At 38.0% G+C, this 17,037-nt stretch overlaps 2 protein-coding genes and 1 long non-coding RNA gene across 4 annotated transcripts; all 3 read right to left on the bottom strand.

Moving 5' to 3' along the window:
• Window positions 1–1,628: 1,628 nt before the first annotated feature.
• On the bottom strand, window positions 1,629–5,339 carry creg2 (cellular repressor of E1A-stimulated genes 2). The gene is made up of 4 exons (XM_042002250.1): window positions 4,858–5,339; window positions 3,207–3,376; window positions 2,798–2,911; window positions 1,629–2,713 (listed from the first exon to the last, which is right to left on the bottom strand). The coding sequence occupies exons 1-4, from the start codon at window positions 5,257–5,259 to the stop codon at window positions 2,572–2,574; spliced, it is 828 nt and encodes a 275-aa protein (XP_041858184.1). The 5' UTR covers window positions 5,260–5,339; the 3' UTR covers window positions 1,629–2,571.
• LOC121650654 lies at window positions 1,629–16,922 on the bottom strand. The gene is made up of 3 exons (XR_006012308.1): window positions 16,912–16,922; window positions 16,806–16,816; window positions 1,629–2,361 (listed from the first exon to the last, which is right to left on the bottom strand). It is a non-coding gene; the product is annotated as an uncharacterized LOC121650654 (long non-coding RNA).
• cracdla (cracd like a) lies at window positions 6,368–14,374 on the bottom strand. Of its 2 annotated transcripts, XM_042002249.1 has the most exons (11): window positions 13,994–14,374; window positions 12,697–12,755; window positions 12,343–12,487; window positions 12,120–12,255; window positions 11,879–12,022; window positions 10,977–11,234; window positions 9,862–10,870; window positions 8,668–9,042; window positions 8,228–8,583; window positions 7,722–7,842; window positions 6,368–7,612 (listed from the first exon to the last, which is right to left on the bottom strand). In XM_042002249.1, exons 2-11 carry the CDS (start codon window positions 12,743–12,745, stop codon window positions 7,425–7,427), a joined length of 2,781 nt encoding a protein of 926 aa, XP_041858183.1. In that variant the 5' UTR covers window positions 12,746–12,755; window positions 13,994–14,374; the 3' UTR covers window positions 6,368–7,424. The 2 variants fall into 2 exon arrangements, with proteins under 2 accessions (XP_041858183.1, XP_041858182.1); XM_042002248.1 differs by having other exon boundaries at window positions 8,228–9,042; window positions 13,994–14,373.
• Window positions 16,923–17,037: the final 115 nt, after the last annotated feature.

Genomic DNA, 17,037 nt, shown 5'->3' with positions numbered 1-17,037 from the left:
AAGCTTGGTCTCAGTCGCAGGTTATGGGTCTTGCAACAGGACAATGACCCAAAACACAGCTAAAATCACCCAAGAATGGCTAAGAACGAAACATTGGACTATTCTAAAGTGGCCTTCTATGAGCCCTGACCTAAATCGTATTGAGCATCTTTGGGAGGAGCTGAAACATGCCGTCTGGAAAAGGCTTCCTTCAAACCTGAGACAACTGGAGCAGTTTGCTTATGAGGAGTGGACCAAAATACCTGCTGAGAGGTGCAGAAGTCTCACTGACAGTTACAGGAATTGTTTGATTGCAGTGATTGCCTCAAAAGGTTGTGCAACAAAATATTAAGTTAAGGGTACCATCATTTTTGTCCAGGCCTGTTTCATGAATTTATTTTTTTAAATAATTCTGTTGAAACATGGTTGAAAAGCAATGCCTGCTTTTCATTCGTTAAATTTCATAGAATTTTTATTTATTATTACTTTTGTGAGATTCAAGTTATTTCTGTGACCATTGTGATATTTTCTTTCATTAACCGAAGGGTACCAACAATTTTGTCCATGACTGTATGTAGATATGACAATTTCACCCATTTCACCTGAAGTTACCAAAAACCAGTTCTACCACTTATAAAGAACTTTAGTTGTTTTACTGCCAAAGTCACTTTATAGCACAAGATTTATGAAATATATATATATATATATATTTATATATATATAAATTGTGGGGATCTGTAATAAGGAAGTTCTCTTAAGTCTGTTGATTATGATGGACCAAGACCACTCCAAAAAAATGATGTTGAGAGACTTAAAATTCTCTAGCAGTGACTCTACTCTGAGCCACTCCCGGATCACTGAGCTTCTCACCCTATCTCTTAGGGACAGCCCGGCCACCCTGTGGAAGAAACTCATTTTGGCTGCATGTATTCGCAATCTTGTTCTTTCGGTCACCCACAGCTGTGTTATGAGTTTGTTTGCATTGTAGAAAATTTTGGAGTAAAGTTGTTTTACATGGACATTGCTTGTAGCCTGTTTTGTTTTTGGTGAGAGAAAATCCAAAATATTGATCTCACTGTCAAAGCATGAGGATATGGAGTCACCTTATGGAATGGTTACAATAAAAACACAAGCCAAAATAAAATAATAACCAATATTTCAGAAAAAATCCCACAGAGTATGGTGTGGGTGTATAATTTTGAATTATTCTGATCCAAATCTTACCTTATTATTTCTACAGGTGATTATTTCCTTGATAAAAATAATTTATCCCTGATTAAATAAAAAAAAAAAAAAGAAAGAAAATACAGACAAGCCAGTTTTTATGAATGGCTTTTTGAAAAGAAAGGCTCCTTAAGATCCGGCTCCTTTTAAAGAGCTATAAATCCCATCTCTATTTGTCACTTTTCATCTGCTTAGCTCTGTGACACTGTTGGACACCTGTTGGGTGTCCAACAGTGTTGGTGTGTGATTTTGAATAGCAGGTGTAATATTAATCAAATTTTATAAAAAAAAATAAGCCAAAACCATGCTGACTGGCCAGGGGTGCAGAGAGATGCATCCTGGGGAGGATCTTGACAAAACCAATGACAGAACAGCTTCAAATGACCTGTTTGCAAAAAGTTTAGGCTATCATATAACACACATATTTTTGGCCAGCACCCCTTGCTTATGAAATGTGTTTATTTATACAGTAAGTAATTAAGCAAATACATCCAATCCTCAATCAATGTTAGCAGATTACCTACTGGACAAAACCAGGCTCAGTGTTTAATCAATTTGAACTTCATCATTATTTTTCACTATCTAATTAATTTATGTTCAATAGGGGAAGTATGGGTCCGCACCATTTCTCACCCGGGCGACCGAGTGGCTCGCCAGGTCAGCAGAGTTTTCACTTCATGCAAACCAAGCAATCAGCTGGTGCATCGAGGTCTGAGTCAGGTGTGTTGCAGCTGGGAAACTTCTAAAACCTGCAGGACCACTAGCCCTCAAAGACCAAGATTTAAAATCCCTCTAGGGTGTTTGAGCAACAGTTGCAAAAACACCCTAGAAGGAGACCTGTTTCATTGATTTTTTTCAGCCCTGATAAGGGCAGAAATGGCTTGAAGGGTTAACAGTGGCCAGCATTTACTTTTCCACCAAGTGACTTCTTCACATGTAGCAATGCATCATTTAGTGGCCATATTTTCAAGTTGATCTGAGCAATGTTCATTAATAACTTTGTCTTTATTCAATTTCTTTTCTTAAAAATGAAAAAAAAAAAAATTTGTTTTTGAATTTTACTGATTAGTTCACAAATCTTGGTGCAAGCCCATAAAACAGTTTACATATGACCATTCGGTTTAAACAGTTATCAGTGATTAATTGATGAAAGTAAAACTCATTCTGTGTGACAAGAAAAGCTTAGAACAGGAGTAGGTGACAACAACATTTACTTGCACCATTTCAAACAAAAAATATTTAAAAATAAAAATTAAAAAACATTATACCTTCCGTCTTTGTTAGCTCTCGCCTCTTTGAGTTTTATTTGTAGTACAGACAACTGAAATGATTTGCATTTGTAGTCTGATGAAGCGATATGAGGGGCCCTTAGAAGGGCATAGCTTTGAAGTAGTCCTCTAGTGGAATGAGTGATACTCCCCCAGTCCAGTCTTGTAGCCAAATTTGAATCAAATCCATCTTCATGAAGAACCACTTGTGTCCCACTGGCCACTTTGCCATCACTGGATGTCTTTTAAAAATAGAGAAAAATGTGAATATACATGAACCAAATGTGGTATTACCAAACCACAAGCCCCCACTTAGCTCTTGTTACCTTGAGAACATTGCCTCCTTTGCAAAAGCAAGCTCCTCTGGGGCCACCTCCATCATCTTGCCTGTTAGAGTGAGCCTAGCACATCTGGGATCCTCAGGATCATACACCATTTGCCTTATAATGCATAAAAACATACCACCTTAGTATCAGTTTTTCACAGACTTTCAGAAGACTCTAAGTAAATTTGGTAAGAACAGCAACATTAACACCAGCACACAGTTTTATCTCGGTATTTAAACAGTATAGTTTACAGCTTATAAACATGTGCTGAACCTTTTAAGGTGGTGTCTTTCAGATTATGTTAATGGGAGATGCTGTTTTAAGACCTTTCTTGTTTTTAGTTTTGTAGTTTAATGTATGTTTCAGATAGTCAACTGAAATATTATTCACAAAAAAGCCTGAGAACTACCTGCAGAAGTCTCCTTCAGCCTCTGAGAAGGTGAGAGAAGCATAGGGGTTACTTTTCAGGTCTGCCACAGTGTTGTCCATTGGAGTCACATAAAAATAGATCACTCCAGTGCTGTTGTCCAGTGGTCCATCACTGACTGAGAAGATGTTCCCAAAGGGCAGACCTTTGATCTGTGTGAAAAAACCCACACACTGGATTATAACAAGGAAGTCTTACTCAAATGAAAACTAAGTAATACTGTTGTCATGAACCCTATCTGTCAGTGATTAAACAATAAATCCAATCCAGGACCATTAAAGCTGTATTTCAAAGAGAATATGGGAAATTCATTATAATGCATTATTTATATATATATATAAAATTCATAAATTTAGAATTAATTGACAAAAGAAAAATGATAACATACATTTTCTTCCCAACCAGTATTAATTCCTAGTGAACTTTCAAAGAGATCCTTATAAATAGTCTAAGAGTTAAATAAACTGAAACTGGCAAACAGAATAAATTATTAGAAAATTCTCAGGTCGTTTTAGAGGCCAGCTGCCAATTGGCTAAAAATACTAATCATGATTATTTCACTTATTTGGTTTAGTTAAACCACCAGTTCAAACAGCACAGAAGGTGAGGTGAAAGTTGCATATTATGGTAAAAAAAATATGGAGATGGGATTTTATTTATACTGATATTTTCTCAGAACAGCAGCCAAGATCCCTCCAGAGATATTTACAATATTTTTTATAATTCGTGTGGTTATATATAGCTAAGATTGTGTATTTAAATTAATATTCACCACTCTGAATTACTGCTGAAGCCCTTTGCTAAAGAAAAACTGGACAACCAATGCATTCTCATTTAATTTAAAGCATTTAAAATATTTTATCCTTCTAAATTTCATAATTAGACCTTTTTTAAAACATGTGGATGACACAGCTTTTAAACTGTTAATAGTACAAGTATAACTGTTAGTATCTATTGATAATCTTTAATGTTGCAAGTTGTAAAAGATCATTTGTACATGCAAGATTTTATGAATTATCAATCACAATATAAAACAAAATTAGAAGAATATGAAAAGCAAAAAAAGAAGAAATAAACATATGCATATTAACTTTACACAGAAGGTAAGGACATTGTGGTTTTTGGCAACAGGTATGTCTGTATTTCTCTAATCATTGTGCAAATTAAAAACTTTAGTGCATTTAGATGACAGAGAGGAACAAAGTCAAAAGGGAATATTAATTCTTAACATGTTCTCAGCAGAAGACAAAAGAGACTAGAAATTACATTCTGGGACTTTAGTGAAAAACAAAATGCTGACCCTTGTTCTGTTTAGTGAAATGATGCTTAAAAATGTATTTTTCTATGTTAAAATCTTGTAAAATGTTGCATTTTAAAAGACGTTTCCATATTCTCTATTATGTGTGATGTATTCTGAAAGATTTTAGTTTAATCCCTTAAGTAAAGGAAGTGACTTATCTTTTTCCCTTGGTGTTTTCTACCTCTGGGCCACCGTAGTTTTGACCATAATTGAGCAGAGTTAATAAATGCTGTTTCGTTTCACTAATAGAACAATTAAATCTTCTAACCAGGACTCTGTATGGCCTAATAATTCAACATGACACAATAAGGGTCACCCAAGGGGTCGTGTTACCTTGTCTAGAGTTGAGATGGTGGCCAGATGCCCCCAGTCACTGTAGTGAGCGATGTATCTGGCGGTCCTAGCGGTCTCCTGGTGCGGAGGAGGAGAGCTGCCAGACTTCTTTGCCTTCTCCAAACGATATGAGAACAGACGAGAGGAGAGCTGCGCAATATTGTCGCTTTCGGGCTTGACCTGTTCTCCGACAGTCTCCAAGCTGTTTCCCAGGACGTTGGCTTTCCACAGTCCCGCACCGTCCACCAACAACGCCGGGGCGACCTCCTCTGACAGGTCCGCGTCCTCTACATCCACATTGTTGGAAGACACGACCCAGGACACGGAGCTCCGCAGGGTGTAGCTTTGACTTAGACACAGTAAGCTGGCAAACACTGCCAAGGGAAAGTAGCGGGGCTTCATATCATTGAGCTGGAAGAATGGCCTTCCTCCCCCACTCACAGTTGTTTACAAACTCACGTGTGTGTGCGATTTCATAACACGAGGACGTTTCGGTGCAGGAAGAGATTTCTGCAACGACCCCTACTGGCCAACCACTGATGACAGTTCAACCTGCTGCTAAGACATTTTTTTATTTTCCAAATTGAGACGATGTCTTATTATAGCATATTTTAAAAAGTGGGTAAAATTTTTACTTCTCTACATATTCTAACTTTACTTCAACATTCACTTTCAGATTGATAACAATTGCATCCCTACAGCAATGTTTTCCCTCATGAATCCTGACTTTTGCAGGTGTCCGTCTGGTTTTTTTTACTCCACTGCCCTGCAGGAGATGTGGTAATAGTAGACTATGGAATGCCTGCAGAATATAACTAACCAGGCTTGTATGACTTCTTATAAAATGATTTATATTCTGTTCATCTGCTGACTATCCCTGAAAGTAATATGTATTTGGTGGAAAACATGTGAATATGTATTTTTCTACATGATAGGGACAAAAATCTAAGCGCACAACATTTTATTGAGACATTCTGTGGATGTGGGGACAGTAATTTTGTCGCCATACGTACACATTAATTTAAATGGTTGACTTTTTTATGGTTGGATTTAAATTAAGATAAGACACTGAGTTGTTATGGTTAAGCCAGGCAATATGTGAGGGAATGTATTGTGTCAGTGGAGAGTCCCCATGGTCAAAGCAAACTGGACCTTCTGTTCTGAAAATAAATAAATAAATAAATGAAAGCTACCTGAAATTTAAAAAAGAACGTCCATAATAAGTAACTGCTCTGTAAATTATATGAATTATATAGCATTCTGATACACAATGTGTACTATAAGTTAATTAATATACTATTCCTACACTGAGGCATCCCAGGTGTCCCAGTATAAACATTTTAACATATTATAGCCATGAATTTTAAAGGTGTATTATTGATGGCTGCAATCAGCTGGAAGGAAAGTATTTTTATCCCATAATCAAGGTTTACTAAAAAGCAAAAAAAAAAACATAACTGGTACTTTGTTACGTTTCCTGTGGCCAAAAAAGTGCAATTAATTGCACTGATATTTTAATGGGTTTTTCTACACACACACAGAAGACCTACAGGTCTTTTAAGTACCACACAAACTGAATGCACAGAGAAATCTTAATATTCACCACTTGTGTTTTGTCCCACTTCATTCCCTGCCCTTGCAATAACAGTGTAAGTCTTTGGGTGGTGCATGGATTTCATTTTTCAAATTAACTTTATTGGCTGTAGCTGTGAAAACGTGGATTAAACATGACTTTCGAGGAAGTCTTTCACTGCTAGCTGCTGTGCTTCGGGTTGTACGATCTTATTTACTTTCTATGTTCAGTTTCCATTTCATGTTGTAACAACTTTTATGCCCAAAATCTTTTCTGTATGGCTAATTTCAATATTTCATGATTGCATCTTTATCTGTAAATTATCTTATTTATTCCTGAGTTTCTATTTTGGAAAAAGGCTGTACAGTAGGTTTCAGATCAAGAGAGCAAATGCCTTATTTACAATAATACTGGGGCAATGCTTAGATTTGACCTGCAGGTGGCGCTGTAGACCAAATAAGTAAAACTGAGTTTCCTGAGACAACAATGGTAGATTAAGCAATCAGAGATTCAGACTTTGTTCTTCTTACTTCATTCTTAATCCACATTCTCTGGATATCTAGCGGTCTTTCACACTTCCACACCATTTAAGGGGATAAAATTAAACATTAAAGTATTGTAATATATATATATATTTTCTTGTTCATTTTTAAGATGCATGACAACAAAATTTATATCTATTTTTTCTTTAAAGTCTTTACATCAGTAAAAGGCAAAATTACATTAAACATTAAGAAACTTTATATTGAAGTGGAATTTTCAGTAAATACTGCAAATACTCTTCCTGTCTTTCTCAATAAATGAATACTTTACAATTAAACAAAAGCAAAGCCAGCTTAAAATTTACCAGAGAGTTGAATCAGCAGATCTCTGACAGTCTCTACATTCAATATATTAACCTCAATAAAGGTAGTGTTTGGTAGTGTCAAGCCTGCTGTTGGGGTCATCTGTGGTTTTGTTCCCAAACCCTGAATTGTTCACTCTGTTTTCCTTCTTAGTCCATAGTCTTATCGCTCCAAGCCATTGACTTCCTCTTTGCCATTTCCATCCAAGAGGGCTGACTGCTCTCCGACATGGATTGCAGCTGTATGGGTGACGATGAAGGCGATGAAGAAGACCCCACATTTTTACGCAACCATTTAACCTCGAGCGGCTTTTCTGGAATTTTTGTGGGACTTGATTCTAAAAAAAACAAAACAAAAAACAAACAACACTGTCACGGGGCAACGCATGTAGACACTAAATACCAATGTTTTTCCTATATTATCGTGACTAATAATAGTCAACAAACCTGCAGATTTTGTCCCTTGTCTTCCGTCTGCCAATGATTTTTTGCTTGTCAGTGTGTTTTTTGCAGGAGAGAGGTGGTCATCTGATGTCTGGACCTCTGTTTGAACTTTCCTCAATTCCACCTGAAACGTTAGAGGACACAAATGGGTAATTATGGTGGTTTAAATTAAATAACTGGTGAAGCCAAATATGTCATTTGCCCATAAAGTATTTAAACTGAATAATACTCTGCTTTAATATAAGAAACATGAGGACCGTTGTTAATTTTGTACCTTGCTTACAACTACCTTAACAAATCTCTTTTTAAAAAACACAAGTCCACACTGCACATCTGATTAAGGTGCCCCGATGTTTTAGAAAAAAAATACTTGCAACTTGCAACTTTCTTGTAATTGTAACCTGTTTTTAAAGATCTACACTTAGCATGAGGGTAATTTGGCAGACAGCATTGAGAAGCTGACATATTACACACAGTATAGAAGACAGTTACAAAGAAATACCACAGACCCCCTTGATTAAAGGTGAAGCTCCCCATTCTGCCCTTTTCTCCAGAAATGCAGCCCTGTCGACCACCGAACCAGTCCGATCTGCTCTTACGATAGAAGGAGAGGGGCCATCTTTTTGTACTGTGGATTCGCGTTCTCCTTTTCCTGAAGCTGAATCTGAAGTAGCTACTGCAGCTGATGAGACTGAAGCTGAAGTTGTGGACTTGAGCTGGGGGCCAGTCTGGAAGCCTCGATTGTTCCAGGAAGGTTGTTGCCGGCCTGAGGAATGATAATTCTGGGCAAGAGGCTGTGATGTGGATGCTGTTTGTGAAGAGGACCGCAGGGGAGACTGAGCTGTCCATGGAATGGTCTCAACAACTGGATGAGATGCAGAATGAGTTGTGCGGGGAAGCAACAGGCTTTCATTGGTTTGTTTAGACATTTGTGATTCTCTAGGTGTACCTGACTGAACAGGAGGTAACACTGTTGTTTTCTGTTGCATTGCCACTGTTGATGGTTTAACAGCCTGCAACGTCCCAGCCATCTCCGTTTGACCTGTAGGTGGTACTTGTGTTTGTGGCTGAGCAGGGGTTTGCACGCCTGTAAAATCTCTGGGAAATCTGCTACTGAAAAGCTGTTGGAGGCTTCTGGTTTTTTCCATTGCCAGACTCATCCAGGACACCTCAGATGATGACTTTTGGGGGCTAGGCTCAGACTCCTGAGGTGTGGTTTCTGCTTCTTTGGGGATGGAGGAGGTCTTTTGGACTTCAGTGAGCACGGGGTTGGAAGGTGGAGTGTTAAGCTTTGCTGGAGGGAAGATGCCACACGTGATTGGATCTAAGAAGGAACACAAAACAAGAAGAATGCATGATAGCATTGTTAAAGTTGGACTTGGTGGTGTTTTTATTTACTGCAAAGTTTTTACTTAAACTTATCTTTAATAAACAGATGTTTTCCAGGAGGTACCTAGCTCATTTCACAGATACAGCATGCATCTGTGTAATGTTTTACTCGGTAGGACACTAAAACTATGACTAAGAGTTGCAACTTCAAATCTTGGATAATTGCACAATGTGTGGGTCGCCGTATTCTTTGTTGACAAAAATGTGATGACTTCAAAAACGACCAAAAAAAAGTCACAGAGAGGCTGAAGTTGGGCCTTTCCTTTTTGTCCGACGCGCACATAAAAAATCCGCTGAGATCCAAAATTATACATTTTATAACTTTATTGAAAAAGAATAAATTTAACTTAATACAACGTGTACTAACTTAATTCAAAGGCAAAGAAATAAATCACAGCGATTAACTAAGGTGGCGGTCAACAAAGAATACAGACACACACCCTCTCTCTACCAGACCAAAACACACACACATCACAGGTGTCTTAATTAAACTAGAGAACCACCGCCCATAACCAAGTGACCAACCCAAACCATAATCACTGTAATAAACTAATACAAAACAGCCCAATAAACAGAAAATGCATCATTTAACATTCTTAATATTTATGGCTCCCACACACAATATGTATGTGGTGTCTGTAGTGAAACATCAGATATATGATAACTTCTTTTTCTATATTTGCCTGCGTTTCAAGTTATATTTGGAAGATGGCTTCTGTGCATATGGCAATATTAAAGGTTGTCACAGACTCACCTGGTCTGGGTGCTGACGATGTGTTTGCTGGCAGCTTTTCAGACATCCGACTGGCACTGTCACTTATTTCCTGTTTTTTCTGTTTGTCACTTTGGTCCTCACACAGACTTGTCTTTGAATGATGGTTAGAAGCTGTTTCAGACCGCAATTTCAGCGACTGAGATGTGGCACGCAGTTTAATCCCAAATGTTGTCTTTCCTTGCTCCTCCTGAACTTCCCTGGCCTCTGCCTCCTCAACCAGCTCCTGTCTGCTATCCAACTCCTCTGCTTTTAAAGCGCCTACATCGGTGGGTACATTTTTGGATGCTGTTGCAAATTCTGTCTTTTTGAGGCTGTCCTTCCTGTCCCATGGAATGGCAGAGCTTTTTGGTGGCACAAAACATGGGTTACCCCTAGGTTGTACACTTTTAAGTTCCTCCTTTTCCCTTATGTTTTTCTCTTCTTTTCCCTCAAAAGTCTTACGCGTGGCTTCAATCTCTTCCGGCACTCCTACAAAACTCCCTGATCGAGGTCCTCTTGTGGTTTCACCCTCACCATGAAGCTGCTGGTTAGCAGAATAGGACCTGGAGGTACGGGGTAACTGTTCAGAGGAGATTTCAGTCATTCCAGTCTTCTTAAGACTACTTCTCTTATTGTAGGGCATATCTTGTTTCTCTAAAAATGCTTCTCTTTTTTCACTCATTTCTGACTCTATGAAGGATGAGTGTGGTCGTCCACTGGATGCTGTAGCCACATGTCTTTGAGACCTAGCTCTCAGCACCTGAGACGTGCCTGTCCCAGGAAGATTGTGGTTCTTTTGGGAAAAACTTTGGCTGGAAAGTTCAGGTGCTTCCCCTGCTGAGACTGGCGACACCTCTGCAGATTTTGATGGAAGGTGCTGGGGAATGTCGACTACTTCTTTTTCTGCCTCCACTGTTTCTTCCTTTTGAGCAGCAAGCTGCTCTTGCTCTTTTACAGGCTCAGGGACACTGATGTTGTTTAGGGTGTTTAAAGGAGACTCAGATTGACTCTGCAAAAAAGGGAAGGAGAAATCAAAGAAAGCATAGTGAAAAAAAATATTTGTTTTTGTTGTCTCTATGAGCTGTAAGTGCACAGAAACAGATATTGTGTCTCACCAGCGAGGAGACCTTCTTCTTAGTGCTGGCCCTCTGATTTCTGGGTTTGACAGACATTCGGTGGCGTGCAGCAGAAATATCTAAAGAGGCAGTGAACTGGGCTGGTGTACTAAAGTCTAATGGTGCCTCAACAGTAGAAGCAGAAGAATTTGGCTGGGTGGGAAAAGACAATGGATGCAATGGAGTTTGGGGCAGAGATTTGGTTGGTGCAGATTTGGGGATGGGTGACAGTGCACTAGAAGCTGGCTGAGATGTTGTCTGAAAAGAATAAAACAACATAATCATTAAATAGTTCTGCTAATAAATGGTTTATGCTAAGGCTCAACATCTGTGATAGTGTTAATATTATGATGTACTAGCACATGTAATTGAAATTATGGCTGAATAACAAATACAGATTTTGGAGCAACCTAAATGCTGTGATCCAGACAGTTTCTTGCCATGTTGTCTTTGTACTATTTCTGATAAAATATTGTAAATATAATTTCTATTATGTGAGTCTTTGCCACTGTTTTTGTTTACATTTTCCACAGCACTTTTTTGGAAACAGAGTGTTAGGTAAAAAAAGTGTACTGTAGATGACACCACACCATTCCACAGAGGAAAACATTTATTCATTAGAATAAACATGAGCGCTGCAGCCTATTTTGAACCAAACCTGCATAAATCTTAAATCCTTACTGCTGCATTAATTAAGCGTTTATCTTCATCTTAAAACTAGAGCTCAGCATGTGTTTGCAATTCTAAAGTTTACATAACAAAAACAGAACCCAATTGTTTTATTGGGCATTGGTTTTATATATATATATATATATATATATATATATATATATATATATATATATATATATATATATATATATATATATATATTGTGTTACGTGAATGCCGTGATAAATCACCCTGTTGAGGATTCCCTCTGTTGATGTATCATCTGAAATGTGGAAAAGGCTGTCTTCTGAATGGCTTTCCAGTTCCTCTGTATGTCTGGCTGGCAGAACCATAGGTGGTGGACCGAAATGCAGTTTCTGAAGCTGAAGTTTCACCTTTGATAGCAGGACACAGAATGATGCTTTAAAAAAACTGTTCCCGTTACCCAGAATGAAGGATTCAGAGTAGCATGAACATAAAGAAAAGCCGCACCTGCAGAGCCTTAATCTTGCTGTGAACATTTTCTTGGGATAAAACCCTGGTTGGTTCGGTGTCTGTCAGGACCTGATCTGCTAGAAAGATGCTGTCATGGGACAATGCTCGCGATCCCATCATTCCCTGGGGACATCTGACGTGGCAAAACAAAAGAGTATTGAAGATGTGGACTAAAACTAAAGATGGGAAATGGATCTGAGAGCATCACATGGACACTTACGCCAAATCTTCAACAGATCCCAGTCCTTTTCCAACAGTTATGTCACTGGCTGACTGGCTGAGTTTGGTATTCCCCTCTGCACTTGCTCCCTTACTTCTCCCGAAGAGGCGAGTTTTCAAAGACTTGATCCTGGACTTTTTACGCCCTTCCAGTGGTTGAGACAGAAAACACAAACAATCGCATCTGTACGTCCTTTACATTCTCTATCTATTTAAAAAACCTAGATCAGATGTATGCATTATGTCTTTGACATTTTGTCCATGTTATTCAGACATTTTGAGAACTGATGTTTGCAGAAAACTTTCTTCCTCTTCAATGTAAAACTTATTTGGGACTAAATGAAAGATTACCTACCTGAAGCATCCTCTGTGCTTTCTTCTGTATGTCCAAAGAAAGACTCCATTGGTTTGAACCTTAAAAAAAGGAAAACAAACAAAAGATGACAGAAATATATTGAAAGTACATTTTTTTCTTCTTTTTTCTGTTATAATGCTATACTTAAATACTGGTTGCCCTAGGAAGTCCACAAGTTAAAACTTATTGTTCAAACAGTAAAGTTGTTCTGTATAATTCAAGTGTTGCTCAGATATATATTTTTTAAAAAAAGAAAATAGTGACCAAAAGTACCTCTAGTTGCAAAAGAACACAGTTCTTAGAGGCTGTTGTCACATGGTGGAGGGCATCTAAAGTGGCACAAATACTTGGATGATATACTCTCTACCCTCAAGAACAAATACGCCTGCAGTTCAAAGGTTTATTACTGTTTATTATCAGGAACAGAACCAACTGTCACTGTAACTGGGTGGGGTGGTCAAAGGAACCCTATCCTTAAAACCAACACAATGTATTCAAAGAAGGAATCTCCACAATAAAAAAAAAAAAGTTAATGAAATCCAGTACGGTCAAGAAAACACACACCATGTTCTATAGGCTAGAGCTCTGTGGGAGTACGCATGGATATCACACTGTTAAAGCTTTGCAGTTTCAATAAGATATACTCTAGAAACTACAAAACGTCAAAAATCAAGACTCTGCAGATGTATTACTGCAGAAAAGATTCAGGTCATTCTTTGTTTTACCATTTTTATTTTTTCTAAACGCTGCCCTGGAGAATATATTCTATCTGAGCTACACTTTAAGCCAGCCTCTGTGTTTCTAACAGTTGTGCTTGTGTAGCCAAGGAGTCAACAGAGCATGACGCGGCCTGGCTGCCTGATAAGACAAGATGTTTCAGGTTATCGACAAACATGCAAAGTCCACACTGCACCTTTCATATCACTGAGTACACCTTTCTCAAAGGATATAACACATGATTGCCCCATGACAGTAAAAAAAAAAATAAAAAATATCTGACTAAATTTCTACTGTGTGTCGAAACCTCTACAATGAATTAAATTAAAGTCCTAATGAATCAATGTTTTGCTGTATCACAGAGCCAAACCATAACCCTTAGAGAAATGAGGGATAATCCACTGGATTATTAACATTGCGCAAAGATCCTTGTAGGATATCACAGCACTATAATAATACACCACCAGGGCTTAACCACAATTTTCCCCTGTCACATAATGCAGAGCAAAACTCTCTGGAAATCTCACCTGAAATACATGCACATTCACACACTATTGGAGGCAAAACAGAGTGAACTTACCAGATGACAAAGCCAGCACCTCTCTTTCTCTCCCTCCAGTTTGTCCCCCTCTCCACACGGAGCTCTCAGCTGTGTCACAGCTCTAATGTTTAAACCTCCGGCTTACGTTGTAACATCTGTAGATTTAGAGGCAAAGGAGACGTGGGAAAACAGGCGGGGAGAAAAGAAAGAAAGAGAGGGAGAAGGTCACTGCATGACAGGATAAGCAAATGCACATAGCGAAAAGAGGACAGATGAGAATGTGTGAGAGAGGGAGAGGGAGGGATACTCTATTACATTAGTGGCACACTGTGGCCCTCTGCGCTAAGCTCCTTATAAAACGCTAACCTGATTTTAGGCCTAGAAATGAGAGTAGAGGGAAAAAATAAAGCTCCAGTTGGAAAGAGGACATGCATAGAGGAATTATGGTTCATAGAACTGTTTGTGCATCACACCGGGTTGTTCACTCCCCTAGATGATTGCAGGGGAGGGTCATTGTGTGTGTGCAAAAGTTGGAAACAAACATTTAAATGAATGATCCCTTTCACAGGCTTAGAGGAATCTGAAATGTTGCTTGTTTCTACAGTGATTTTAAGAGAGCTGAGTGTTCTTATTAAGAATATCAATTTTGGTGTTCAGCACATAATTTTTCAGCTAATGCTGTGTACATAATGGCCACAATTGCTCATTTTCACCAAACTCCTGCAGACTGATGTCCCAGTAGACATAGTTGTTAAGATGTTCACAGTTCTGTTTTGAAATACTGGCAGACTAAATTGTAAGATATTTAAAGAGAATGTCAATATTCACGTGATTAACCAAAATTAACCAAAGAATCTTTAGTTTACTGCAAAAAGAATGCTGTGATTGCTTTTAGCAGTGGTCAAAACAGAATAATGACACAGGCAGCACTAATGTTTGCAATTATTTTTACAAATAAGCCACAGCTAATATACGGAAAGAGAACTCTCAGTAGAGGTTGTTAGGAATGCAGGACGGGCTGAACAATGTGAGGCTACTTTGCTGGCTCTGATACTAAAGAAATCAAACGCATCATGTTAAACCAAAGTTGAAGCTATTTGAAATTAGCTATGAAATTGTGACAGAAACCCCCAGTAGACAGGTGGATAAACTTCAGAATTAGATGTATTTTAATGATCCTAGATTAGGAAATTGCAGAGTTACAGCAAGTTGCCATCTGCACTGCCAAATTGCATTTTAATTTCTTCAAATTGCATCTACATTTCCAATTTAAAGATTTTTAATTTCTTTAAATTATGTTACATATGCTTATCTATTTCTCTGTTTTGTTTTGTTTTTTATCCCATTCATATTTCAAACTCAATTTTATTATAGCTGCACCAAAACAAAATGGCAAAATTCATTTTATGTGCAAATTCTGCTTCTGTTTCTAATTTGATGTATTTCTGCTGTAAACTTTTTTCCAAAAAAGAAAAAATATCCTAAAACAAACAAACAACAACAAAAAAAAACTGAGTCAATACTGTTGCAGCAGAGAACCTGACTTCCTGCATATACAGACAGGATAGTATTTAGTATCTAGGCCACTGGACTACAGTCATGAAAGGGAGGGCTGCACAAGTTAAAAAAGCACACTGCTGTATCCACATTCATGTGTCTGGCTGTGTGGCTGAGCAGCTTCTCTGCTGAGGCCTCTCACAAATCCTCGTCTCATCCACCAGAAAATAAATCCCATGGGTGACATCTGCATTACATGCAACAAACAACATGCAGCATGTCAACTCTCCACACTGACATCAGACTCTCTGACATGCCCATTCATAGATTTGTGTATTTAATCTACACATAAAGAACAATGGAAGCTCCAATTATGTGGAGTATGATTACAGCTCATATACATTATGTCATACTGTAGAGAAGTTGTTTGTACATCAAGGTGATTCATTGAAGGTTTATGGCACCATCTGATTTTTGTCCAGCAACAAACAAACAGAGGTACTGACATTATTTCATTTGATTATCTGTGGTTCATGAGGTTTCATGATGGATTATAATTTCTTCATCTCGCAACCCAGATGAGGACTGTGCATATTGAGATTAAGGCCGATAGATAATCCGATCACGGCACTGTGTGAACTCACGAGAGTTACCCTTCATTTAAGCAGTTTTTTTCATGAAATTTGGAATAAAAATTTTTAGCATGATTGATTTTTATACAGAAAAGTTTTCTTTCCATTGCAATCATACTGGATTCATCCCAGCAAAAATGATACATAAAAAACCTTTTAACACTGTACGTATGATAGCTCTAATTACTGCACTGTAGCCTTCTAACTCTCTCTTACATAGCTGTCTGCAGATCTATTGGTACTCATCATGTTAGATATTTTCTTCTGTTATTTACTAGATTAGGTTTTTATGCTAATCATTAACTGAATGTAACTGTGGGCTTTTCGTGAATGCCAGGTATATCATGTTAATATGTAAGCTGCACCATTCAAACCCTAATCCATGACAGTTTTAACCCTTCTAAACTGTTCCCAGGGCCGGCAAGAGTTAAAAAAGTTGTGTGATGGAAAGTTAGAATAGAAATATGGTACAGGATGAGGTTTCATTTTCTTCACAGTTTGGTAAAACTGTGATGAAAATCCAAGTTGTGTTAAACATAATGAAATAGACTGGATGTTCAGACTTTTGAAATGGTTAACAAGGCTTCAGATTCAGATTTAACTAAATCAGCATGAAATTTTTTCTACCATGAAAATGGGTTAACTTTTCAACCTTTTGAGGAAGCTTGGACATAAACCTCATTGGCACTCATAATAGCTTGAACATCTGTTTGCTCTATGACAACTCAATCTGCTGACCGAGGCCATGCGATGCTACAGAACAAGTGGTCATGTGCACCTTAACCTGAGACCGTGAATTAGGAATAGTTTAACAAAAAGCTAAACTACACATAAGTAGGCCAAGAACTTCACCCTTGGGGATACTGTTTTCATTGTACTTGTGCCTCAGATGTATTATATATAAGTATGAATTCAGCACTGGGATACTTATAATAAATTAATAGATAAATAAAA

The sequence above is a fragment of the Melanotaenia boesemani genome, chromosome 12, assembly GCF_017639745.1.
Source record: "Melanotaenia boesemani isolate fMelBoe1 chromosome 12, fMelBoe1.pri, whole genome shotgun sequence".
Taxonomy (NCBI): Eukaryota; Metazoa; Chordata; class Actinopteri; order Atheriniformes; family Melanotaeniidae; genus Melanotaenia; species Melanotaenia boesemani.
This window is presented reverse-complemented; position numbering and strand designations above follow the sequence as displayed.